Source organism: Photinus pyralis, unplaced genomic scaffold, assembly GCF_008802855.1.
Source record: "Photinus pyralis isolate 1611_PpyrPB1 unplaced genomic scaffold, Ppyr1.3 Ppyr1.4_LG7, whole genome shotgun sequence".
Lineage (NCBI taxonomy): Eukaryota > Metazoa > Arthropoda > Insecta > Coleoptera > Lampyridae > Photinus > Photinus pyralis.
The window spans coordinates 8,995,617-9,007,771 of record NW_022170738.1 but is presented as its reverse complement, the minus strand read 5'-3'; the positions used below and the strand labels follow the sequence as shown (position 1 = coordinate 9,007,771).

General features: G+C 34.6%; 2 protein-coding genes across 2 annotated transcripts; both read left to right on the top strand.

The window, feature by feature from the left end:
• The first annotated feature begins 6,397 nt into the window (after positions 1-6,397).
• On the top strand, positions 6,398-7,746 carry LOC116177074 (annexin B9-like). The gene is made up of 6 exons (XM_031495937.1): positions 6,398-6,506; positions 6,557-6,721; positions 6,772-6,958; positions 7,005-7,157; positions 7,214-7,575; positions 7,627-7,746. Exons 1-6 carry the CDS (start codon positions 6,453-6,455, stop codon positions 7,675-7,677), a joined length of 972 nt encoding a protein of 323 aa, XP_031351797.1. The 5' UTR covers positions 6,398-6,452; the 3' UTR covers positions 7,678-7,746.
• Positions 7,747-9,005: 1,259 nt separating this feature from the next.
• On the top strand, positions 9,006-12,042 carry LOC116175592 (annexin B9-like). The gene is made up of 7 exons (XM_031493781.1): positions 9,006-9,035; positions 9,110-9,289; positions 10,938-11,102; positions 11,151-11,337; positions 11,458-11,526; positions 11,577-11,938; positions 11,992-12,042. Exons 1-7 carry the CDS (start codon positions 9,006-9,008, stop codon positions 12,040-12,042), a joined length of 1,044 nt encoding a protein of 347 aa, XP_031349641.1.
• Positions 12,043-12,155: the final 113 nt, after the last annotated feature.

Genomic DNA, 12,155 nt, shown 5'->3' with positions numbered 1-12,155 from the left:
CAACCCTAAAACTGCCCTCTAACAATAAATTTCCTTCTCATTTGAAACTTACGTATTTTTATAGAAATTTAATATCTACGTATATAGCAATATTCGATTGCGGGGGTTGTAATTTTTGTCGTACATCAAATATTTTAAATTTTTTGATAGATTTTGTTTAAGTAAACTACAACCAACCCTAAAACTGCTCTCTAACATTAAATTTCCCTCTCATTTGAAACTTACCTATTTTTATAGAAAATTAATATCTACGTATATAGCAATATTCGATTGCGGGGGTTGTAATTTTTGTTGTACACCAAATATTTTGAATTTTTTGATAGATTTCGTTTAAGTAATCTACAACCAACCCTAAAACTGCCCTCTCACAATAAATTTCCTTCTCATTTGAAACTTAAGTAATTTTTTAGAAAATTAACTTATACGTATATAGCAATATTCGATTGCGGGGGTTGTAATTGTTGTTGTACACCAAATATTTTGAATTTTTAGATAGACTTTGTTTAAGTAATCTACAACCAACCCTAAAATTGCTCTATAACAATAAATTTCCTTCTCGTTTGAAACTTAAATATTTGTTTAGAAAATTAACTTCTACGTATATAGCAATATTCGGTTGCGGGGGTTGTAATTATTGTTGTACACCAAATATTTTGATTTTTTTGATAGATTTCGTTTAGGTAATCTACAACCAACCCTAAAACTGCCCTCTAACAATAAATTTCCTTATCATTTGAAACTTACGTATTTTTATAGAAAATTAGTATCTACGTATATAGCAATATTCGATTGCGGGGGTTGTAATTTTTGTTGTACACCAAATATTTTGTATTTTTTGATAGATTTCGTTTAGGTAATCTACAACCAACCCTAAAACTGCCCTTTAACATTAAATTTCCTTCTCGTTTGAAACTTACACAATTTTATAGAAAATTAATATCTTCGTATATAGATTGTGTAAGTAAACTACAACCAACCCTAAAACTGCCCTCTAACAATAAATTTCCTTCTCATTTGAAACTTACCTACGTATTTTTATAGAAATTTAATATCTACGTATATAGCGATATTCGATTGCGGGGGTTGTAATTTTTGTCGTACACCAAATATTTTGAATTTTTTGATAGATTTCGTTTACGTAATCTTCAACCAACCCTGAAACTACCCTTTAACATTAAATTTCCTTCTCGTTTGAAACTTACGTAATTTTATAGAAAATTAATATCTACGTATATAGCAATATTCGATTGCGGGGGTTGTAGTTTTTGTGGTACTCCAAATATTTTGAATTTTTTGATAGATTTTGTTTAAGTAAACTACAACCAACCCTAAAACTGCCCTCTAACAATAAATTTCCTTCTCGTTTGAAACTTACGTATTTTTATAGAAAATTAGTATCTACGTATATAGCAATATTCGATTGCGGGGGTTGTAATTTTTGTTGTACACCAAATATTTTGAATTTTTTGATAGATTTCGTTTAGGTAATCTACAACCAACCCTAAAACTGCCCTTTAACATTAAATTTCCTTCTCGTTTGAAACTTACGCAATTTTATAGAAAATTAATATCTTCGTATATAGATTTTGTAAGTAAACTACAACCAACCCTAAAACTGCCCTCTAACAATAAATTTCCTTCTCATTTGAAACTTACCTACGTATTTTTATAGAAATTTAATATCTACGTATATAGCGATATTCGATTGCGGGGGTTGTAATTTTTGTCGTACACCAAATATTTTGAATTTTTTGATAGATTTCGTTTACGTAATCTTCAACCAACCCTGAAACTACCCTTTAACATTAAATTTCCTTCTCGTTTGAAACTTACGTAATTTTATAGAAAATTAATATCTACGTATATAGCAATATTCGATTGCGGGGGTTGTAGTTTTTGTGGTACTCCAAATATTTTGAATTTTTTGATAGATTTTGTTTAACTAAACTACAACCAACCCTAAAACTGCCCTCTAACAATAATTTTCCTTCTCATTTGAAACTTACGTATTTTTATAGAAAATTAATATCTACGTATATAGCAATATTCGATTGCGGGGGTTGTAATTTTTGTTGTACACCAAATATTTTGAATTTTTAGATAGACTTTGTTTAAGTAATCTACAACCAACCCTAAAACTGCCCTCTAACAATAAATTTCCTTATCATTTGCAACTTACGTATGTTTATAGAAAATTAGTATCTACGTATATAGCAATATTCGATTGCGGGGGTTGTAATTGTTGTTGTACACCAAATATTTTGAATTTTTAGATAGACTTTGTTTAAGTAATCTACAACCAACCCTAAAACTGCCCTCTAACAATAAATTTCCTTATCATTTGCAACTTACGTATGTTTATAGAAAATTAGTATCTACGTATATAGCAATATTCGATTGCGGGGGTTGTAATTGTTGTTGTACACCAAATATTTTGAATTTTTAGATAGACTTTGTTTAAGTAATCTACAACCAACCCTAAAATTGCTTCTCTAACAATAAATTTCCTTACAACCAACCCTCTGCCCTCTAACAATAAATTTCCTTATCATTTGAAACTTACGTATTTTTATAGAAAATTAGTATCTACGTATATAGCAATATTCGATTGCGGGGGTTGTAATTTTTGTTGTACACCAAATATTTTGTATTTTTTGATAGATTTCGTTTAGGTAATCTACAACCAACCCTAAAACTGCCCTTTAACATTAAATTTCCTTCTCGTTTGAAACTTACGCAATTTTATAGAAAATTAATATCTTCGTATATAGATTTTGTAAGTAAACTACAACCAACCCTAAAACTGCCCTCTAACAATAAATTTCCTTCTCATTTGAAACTTACCTACGTATTTTTATAGAAATTTAATATCTACGTATATAGCGATATTCGATTGCGGGGGTTGTAATTTTTGTCGTACACCAAATATTTTGAATTTTTTGATAGATTTCGTTTACGTAATCTTCAACCAACCCTGAAACTACCCTTTAACATTAAATTTCCTTCTCGTTTGAAACTTACGTAATTTTATAGAAAATTAATATCTACGTATATAGCAATATTCGATTGCGGGGGTTGTAGTTTTTGTGGTACTCCAAATATTTTGAATTTTTTGATAGATTTTGTTTAAGTAAACTACAACCAACCCTAAAACTGCCCTCTAACAATAAATTTCCTTCTCGTTTGAAACTTACGTATTTTTATAGAAAATTAGTATCTACGTATATAGCAATATTCGATTGCGGGGGTTGTAATTTTTGTTGTACACCAAATATTTTGAATTTTTTGATAGATTTCGTTTAAGTAATCTACAACCAACCCTAAAACTGCCCTCTAACAATAAATTTCCTTCTCATTTGAAACTTACGTATTTTTATAGAAATTTAATATCTACGTATATAGCAATATTCGATTGCGGGGGTTGTAGTTTTTGTGGTACTCCAAATATTTTGAATTTTTTGATAGATTTTGTTTAACTAAACTACAACCAACCCTAAAACTGCCCTCTAACAATAATTTTCCTTCTCATTTGAAACTTACGTATTTTTATAGAAAATTAATATCTACGTATATAGCAATATTCGATTGCGGGGGTTGTAATTTTTGTTGTACACCAAATATTTTGAATTTTTAGATAGACTTTGTTTAAGTAATCTACAACCAACCCTAAAACTGCCCTCTAACAATAAATTTCCTTATCATTTGCAACTTACGTATGTTTATAGAAAATTAGTATCTACGTATATAGCAATATTCGATTGCGGGGGTTGTAATTGTTGTTGTACACCAAATATTTTGAATTTTTAGATAGACTTTGTTTAAGTAATCTACAACCAACCCTAAAACTGCCCTCTAACAATAAATTTCCTTATCATTTGCAACTTACGTATGTTTATAGAAAATTAGTATCTACGTATATAGCAATATTCGATTGCGGGGGTTGTAATTGTTGTTGTACACCAAATATTTTGAATTTTTAGATAGACTTTGTTTAAGTAATCTACAACCAACCCTAAAATTGCCCTCTAACAAGAAATTTCCTTCTCGTTTGGAACTTAGTAATTTTCTAGAAAATTAACACCTATCCGTATATAGCAATCCTCGATTGCGGGGGTTGTAGTTTTTGTTGTATATCAAATATTTTAAATTTTTTGGCAGATTATATTTAAATAGTCTACAACCAACCCTGAAACTGCCCTCTAACAATAAAGTTCCTTCTCGTTTTATACTTACGTAATTTTCTAGAAAATTAACGCCTAATACGTATATAGCAATTCTCGATTGCGGGGGTTGTAATTTTTGTTGTACATCAAATATTTTGAATTTTTTGATAGATTATGTTTAAGTAATCTACAACCAACCCTGAAACTGCCCTCTAACAAGAAATTTCCTTCTCGTTTGAAACTTACGTAATTTGCTACAAAATTAACCCCAACGTGTATAGCAATCCTCGATTGCGGGGGTTGTAGTTTTTGTTGTACATCAAATATTTTAAATTTTTTGGCAGATCATATTTAAATAGTCTACAACCAACCCTGAAACTGCCCTCTAACAATAAAGTTCCTTCTCGTTTTAAACTTACGTAATTTTCTAGAAAATTAAGCACCTAATACGTATATAGTAATTCTCGATTGCGGGGGTTGTAATTTTTGTTGTACATCAAATATTTTGAATTTTTTGATAGATTATGTTTAAGTAATCTACAACCAACCCTGAAACTGCCCTCTAACAAGAAATTTCCTTCTCGTTTGGAACTTAGTATTTTTCTAGAAAATTAACACCTATCCGTATATGGGGGTTGTAGTTTTTGTTGTACATCAAACATTTTGAATTTTTTGACAGATTATGTTTAAGTAATTTACAAACAACTCTTAAAGAGCCCTCTAGCAATAAATTTCCTTCTCGTTTGAAACTTATGTAATTTTCTAGAAAATTAACGCCTACGTGTATAGCAATCCTCGATTGCGGGGGGTTGTAATTTTTGTTGTACATCAAATATTTTGTTTTTTTTTATAGACTATATTTAAGTAATCTACAGCCAACCCTGAAACTGTCCTCTAACAAAAAATTTCCTTCTCGTTTGGAACTTAGTAATTTTCTAGAAAATTAACACCTACTCGTATACGTATATATGTAGCAATCCTCGATTGCGGGAGTTGTAGTTGTTGTTGTACATCAAATATTTTATTTATTTTGACAGATTATCTTTAAAAAACATTCGCACTTACATGTACAGGGTGATTCAAATTCGTAGCTCAGCATTGGGATCTTCGTAACGTTGAGGCAAAGATCTAGTATGATCTTTGGTTGAGGGATACAGTGTAGGTTAAATGGGGGCAAAGCTACCATTTTTTTGTGACTAAACGACGCTTTTGAAATTTTTGAAAAATCTTTAAAAATAGCTCAGATATCGGCGGAAGTTAAAGTACTTGGCCCCCCCCCTTCCCAGTATTGTGACCATTTCCTGACTTTTATGTAAATAACTTCTTTTTGTCCTCTTATCTCACTCCGTAGTAATCCATATGGTGCCCATAAGAAATAGGAAAGTGCGTGGCAAAGCGGCGACTTCGTATTGTTGGAAGTGCAACGGCCGATTTCGCTTCATTAGCTTTCCAAGAGACACATGTCTTGAATTCTTGGACTGTGAGAGACGAAGCGTAGGTGGAAAAAGAAAGTTTCGATCAGGAAACAAAATGGTTCCTTGATGTCTCTTTGCTCTGCCGTTTAACAAAGAAATTGTATTTTTGGGTAAGGATTCATCTATCTAATTTCAAATGTGGTAGTTGTATCGGGGGTGCTTTTTTACAGTATACAGAAAAGTAAAAGCAGACTTCATTTTTGTTATAACTCGCGCTTAATCACAAATTCTGAAGCGTATGCGAAGGTGAAAACTTAAATGCAGGACATTATATGGCATCCTTGGGTCAAGACTAAGGGTCCTAAGAGGCTCTTAGAATATGTAGAAGGTTCTTCAACACCTCTTTAAAGAGATTCCGTTGCAAAGCATTCTAAGGCGTCCAGAGCAAGTGACAGTTGCACATGGGTCCATAGTCGCTTTCCAGAGCTTTATATTGCCTTTCCAAACCAGCCGTCCCGTACTTTTTACATCTGGGCGAAAATAGAAAGCTCTAGGAATCACCTGGAAAGTTCTAACGGGGTCATATAAATGTTTTCAAAGGCAAAAGTAGCCTGAAAATCCTACGAAGGCAATAGAATGTTATTAAAAAATCTCTCTAAAGTGAAATAATAGTAATAATAACTATTGATAGGCATGGGCGTAGCAAATACCCGAGGTTTGATCTCATATTTTTGTTTTCGTCTTCAAATTCATTATAAATTCTTCGTTTATCATGCAAATTCTTATAATTGCATGGGGAAAACCATTAAAAGGTCAAGATGTTATCGGCCGTTCAATATAAAGAGCAGTGCGGTAGTCGGCAGTGTGTACAAAAATGTGTTCGTACAAGTATGTGTTTGTCTTCCTTGCATATTTCATCTGTGCAGATGTAAGTAGGTATATTAAGGCTGGATTTCCAAGACATTGCCTCTATTTTAGGGATTATCGCCTCAACCCGCAGACTTCAACGCGTCAGCCGATTGCGAATTAATAAAAGATGCCTTGTATGACGGCGATCTATCAACAATTGTCAACATTCTGACCAATAGATTGTATGACCAACGACTTGAGATTGCTCATTTGTACAAAACGAAGTATGGCAAGGTCTGTATGTTTTCCAAACTTTCTCAGCAATTATGGCCGCGATCTTTTAGATTTTGAAAGAGGAGCTCGTGGGTCACGATCTGATAATTGCTTTAGTTGTCTCAACTCCTGTCTTTTACGCCACAGAGCTGCATAATGCCATGATGGGCACTGGGACCGACGAAGACGTCTTAATCCAAATTCTTTGCACTTTGAACAACAAACAAATCTTATCTGTTATCGACGCTTACGAATCTGGTAGAAATGCACTAACAGTACTTTATTTTGTAACCACGTTTTTTAGAGTTTCATAATAAGCTAATTGATGACATCAAAGGTGATACCAGTGGAGACTTCGAAGACCTCTTGGTGGAAATACTCCATGCAGACCGTGACGAAAGAGAAGTTACAGATTTAAATCAAGCCCAAACCGACTATATTCGTCTTTACGATGCAGGTTAATCTTACTCCTACCATTCCAGTCTTTTTTAATCTTATGCTGCGCTTGACTAGGTGTCACACTAGTAGGAACCGATGAGAAGGTCTTCTATGATATCTTATGTACACGCAACTACAATCAGTTGAGATTAATCTTCCAAGAATACAAATTCAGATTACCGCGTCATGATATTGAATACGCCATAGAAGAAGAGTTTTCGGGATATGCTAAGGAGGGGCTCTTGACAATCGTTGCGGTCGCCAAGAACCTTTCAGGGTACTTTGCCGAAAAAATACATCACTGCATGCATGCAAATGACAAGAAGCACGAACAATTGATCAGGATTATTGTTCCCAGATCTAAAACAGACGTGATTGTTTCCATTAAGCAGGAGTATTCTAAAATGTATAATAAAAGTTTGGAGTTTGATGTTACTGTACGTATTGGCGGCATGTTAAAACCTCTTTTGATATAATTCTTATTTTAGGAACACACTAAAGGTTTGTTTCGGAAAGCAATTCTTAACCTGCTTAATTGATACGGTAATAATCATAATGCAAAATGAAATGTTAATAAAGTTAATAAAGATATCTACCGTCAAGCTAAACTACCATCTCTTACTATCCGATAGAGTGCAAATCCCTGTGCGCTACTAAAGAAACCTGAGGGACCAATGCACGAACTTGTAAATTAAGATGGACTGCTGATCAAACAGTCGCATAGAGGTAGAAATGGCCCTAGCATGGGCGCGGCCATGATGTCCACATTTTAGTTATTTTCTAGGGGAATTTTCCTAGTGCTCAAGTTTTGAGACTATTGCAGCCTTGGAAAATGACATGTGTCACAGTAATTTACTTAGAAAACGCGAGGTTAATGCTTGTTTATTAGTTGATTTGCGCCATGTGAGTGCACATCATGGCGGCCCCCATGTAGGTGTCATTTGTTAATTCAGCATTAGTAGTCCATCTTAATTTATACGTTCGTGGACCAATGGCACAAGTTCCAGAATACAGGAGAGGAGTGCACAGGAAGAGAATATTCAAAGTTCTTTGATATCTGCATGATAGTTTATCCGTAAATCAACAGCGTCTGGCGATAACCTTCTTTAGTAAATAGATCGAAGGGTATTCTTGCAAATTAATTAGCTGTCATGGTTGTGGACGTATTAATTCAGCAGTTTTGGGGTTTCGGTGCAATTGTCGATTATTCCATATTTCAAAATATAATCAGCTACTGAGTATTTCCTTGTGAACACTTTCCAATGCTTTTAAAAGCTTTAAAAACGCTCCACAATGTTCCACACAATTTCGAAGTCATTCTAGTGCCTTTCCCTGTCGTCTTAGCGTTTTCTCTGAGTTTTTGTCAAAGCTTCCCAAAGCATGTTCAGAGTTTTGATTGTTACTCTGCCAGTAACCGAAAATGTTCTTTACAAAACCATAAAAGCATTCAGGGAAATATAGAACGCCTTCGAAAGCTAACCTAGGTTTTAAATTTTAGAACATACCTCGATGCATGTCCAAAAATTTAAATGATTTCCAATGATATAACGAAAGTGTCTTTAAAAGGGGTAAATCACACAAAAATATTAACAAGGAGCGCAGACAGCTTTCCCCCTCCTAAAAATATAAAGGATGGAACCTCTCACTACGGACGGCTTTAGTCACCCAAAACCGGTCTAATCTCTTGCATTTATTACTCGAAGTAAAACTAAAATCTTGGACCACGTACTAACTATATTGTGGCCCAAGACCGAATGCATCCCAAAAATCTCCCCGTAATGATCCTTATTATCTTTTCTGATAAATTAACACCCACAAAAATACTTCTTATCAATGAAGTATGGCATCTTGACCGCTTCATTCGTTTATGCACTACCAATTACATGCGACTCAGAGCGTAAATCAATGTTCCACACGAATTAAAAAAATGAAAACCTGCTTTTCGCAAGTCTGTGGTGTAACTATTCTTAGTTGGCGTTTTTGAATACGAGAGAGGAGATATCTGCTGTTATCGCTGCATTTCTGGAGCCTGACTTCCTAAATCCATTACGAGAACCTGTAGAAAACGATGCGAACAAGACGATCGTCAATTCCACCAAAGGACTCTACCCTCTAATTTATAATCTAAAAAAAACGGTTTTAGAGTTACCGGTACAGCTTTTGGAACGCATAGGATTCTAGGTAAAGGCGTTTACGTAAAACCATGATCAGAGCAGAATGAGTCGAACTGCCGGAATTTCTGAGTATAGGCCACTGCGATCAGATCCGTGTAGCCGACAGCTTTTGATCTCAATGAACTCCTGGGAGGGGCTGTATCGACATCTAAAAGGCGTTTCTAGCGATTGTGAAATTCGCTAGACTAAAGCGAAGATCAAGGCCGTCATCACTGACTTTAAAAACGCGTCTTGAAAACGGTCGATGGCGAAGGCGATCGAGATCATACCCACATTGGATCCTGAACATCGCGAGTAGACAGCCTTTAGCTAGGGTCGGGTGTATGGCATTTGTCATACCCTTTGGTTTGTGTGTAATTGTGATTGGTCGAACGTTCGATGAACACCTCCAGAATCTTGAAGACGCGTTTATGAGGTTCCGCGGTGCCAAACTCCAACTTACAACAAGTAAAATACCTTGGTCATCTGGTTTCAAGGAATTGACTGACATTGGATCCCGATAAAATTCGTGCCAGTCGATGTCGATGTCCAATTCTTTTTAGACCTTCGTGAAAATAGCAAGCTGTAGAAATCACCTCCCTATTTAAGCGTTTAAAATGCAATAGAATGTTATAAAAAATCCCTAAAAAGTGAAATAATAAATAGGAATAGACGGGGGTGTCGCAAATACCTGAGGTTTGATCTCATGTTTCTGTTTGCCCCTTCAAATTCATTATAATTCTTCGTTTATTAATTATCAAGCAAATTCTTATAACATTCTTATTCTTATAAAATATTTACTGTACAAATCTCAATGTGCGAAGAAAAGATTTACAACTAAAAATGATTCTTTAAAATTCTTTACAGAATTCAAGAAATTACTTGAAAGGCGTTTCAAAGGTTTCCTTAACTTAAAGAGTTCTATAAAAGATACGTCGAGATCTATATTTTTTACGATGTAGTGCAAGACCAGGGATGCTATAATATATTATATAGCATCATTGCTTCAAGACTAAGGGTCCTAAGAGGCTCAACGGATCCTTTAGAATATTTAGAAGGTTCTTAAACACCTTCTTACAAAGATTTCTGGTGGAATTATCCATGATCCAGAAGTTACACAAGATATTTCGTAATATTTCAGAGATTCTTATAGGTATTCAGTGCGAGACTATTCATGAATCATTTTTTAAAGAACACCTACAGTGAAATGGCCCAATAATTAATTCCTCAATCTACCACAGTATGCTACTACATACGAATGTATATTGTTTATGTTTTCCTCATTTGTGTTTATAAATCTTAGGTCGCAGGGCAAGCTTAATCAATTTTTCGGAATATTTAAATTATTTTTGGATATCTCTAAACATCTTGAATTACAATTCCGTTTCGTCCAGAGCAAGTGACAGTTGCACATGGGTCCATAGTCGCTTCCCAGAGCTTTATATTGTCTTTCTAAACCAGTACGGGACGTACTTTTTAGATCTGGGCGAAAATAGAAAGCTCTAGGAATCATCTGGAAAGTTCTAACGGGGTCATATAAGTGTTTTCAAAGGCAAAAGGAGCCTGAAAATCCTACGAAGGCAATAGAATGTTATTAAAAAAATCCCTCTAAAGTGAAATAATAATAATAACTATTGCTATTTTAGGGATTATCACCTCAACCCGCAATCTTCAACGCGTCAGTCGATTGCGAGTTAATAAAAGATGCCTTGTATGACGGCGATCTATCAACAGTTGTCAACATTCTGACCAATAGATTGTATGACCAACGACTTGAGATTGCTCATTTGTACAAAACGAAGTATGGCAAGGTCTGTATGTTTGCCAAACTTTCTCAGCAAGTGGCCGCGATCTTTTAGATTTTGAAAGAGGAGCTCGTGGGTCACGATCTGATAATTGCTTTAGTTGTCTCAACTCCCGTCTTTTACGCCACAGAGCTGCATAATGCCATGATGGGCACTGGGACCGACGAAGACGTCTTAATCCAAATTCTTTGCACTTTGAACAACAAGCAAATCTTATCTGTTATCGACGCTTACGAATCTGGTAGAAATGTACTAACAGTACTTTATTTCGTAACCACGTTTTTTAGAGTTTCATATTAAGCTAATTGATGACATAAAAAAAATGACTTCGAAGACCTGTTAGTGGAAATACTTCGTGCAGAACGTGACGAAAGGAAATTTACTGATTGGAATAAAGCTGATACCGACGCGAGTCGTCTTTACGGTGCAGGTTAATCCTCCTACCATGTCAGTGTTTTTTAATCATCTGCGATTGACTAGGTGTCGAAATAGTGGGCACCAATGAAAAGGTCTTCTATGATATCTTATGTACACGGAACTACAACCAGTTGAGATTCATCTTCCTGAAGTACTACGCATTACCTAAAGATCAGAAAATTGAAGACGCCATAGAAGAAGAGTTTTCGGGATATGCTAAAGAGGGGCTCTTGACAATCGTTGCCGTCGCTAAGAACCTTCCAGGATACTTTGCCGAAAAAATACATCACTGCATGTATGCAAATGAGAAGAGGCACGAACAATTGATCAGGATCATTATTCCCAGATCTGAAACAGACATGATGGGTTCCATCAAGGAGGAGTATTCTAAAATGTATAATAAGAGTTTGGAGTTTGATATTACTGTACGTATTTTCGGCATGTTAAAACCTCTTTTGATATCATTCTTATATTTTAGGAACACACTAAAGGTTTGTTTCGGAAAGCAATGCTTAACCTGCTTCATTGATAAGGTAATAATCATAATGCAAAATGAAATGTAAATAAAGTTAATAAAGACATCTTACCGTCAAGCTGAACTACTATCTCTTGCTTGCGTTTTATAAAAAGAATCCTTAAAGG

Coding starts and splice junctions, on each gene's coding strand:
- LOC116175592 (XM_031493781.1), top strand. CDS start 9,006: ATGCACTACCAATTACATGCGACTCAGAGC. Junction 9,290..10,937: donor AAACGGTTTTAGAGTTACCG/GTACAGCTTTTG, acceptor TTGCTATTTTAG/GGATTATCACCTCAACCCGC. Junction 11,103..11,150: donor ACAAAACGAAGTATGGCAAG/GTCTGTATGTTT, acceptor GCGATCTTTTAG/ATTTTGAAAGAGGAGCTCGT.
- LOC116177074 (XM_031495937.1), top strand. CDS start 6,453: ATGTGTTCGTACAAGTATGTGTTTGTCTTCCTTGCATATTTCATCTGT. Junction 6,959..7,004: donor TATCGACGCTTACGAATCTG/GTAGAAATGCAC, acceptor CACGTTTTTTAG/AGTTTCATAATAAGCTAATT. Junction 7,158..7,213: donor TATTCGTCTTTACGATGCAG/GTTAATCTTACT, acceptor GCGCTTGACTAG/GTGTCACACTAGTAGGAACC.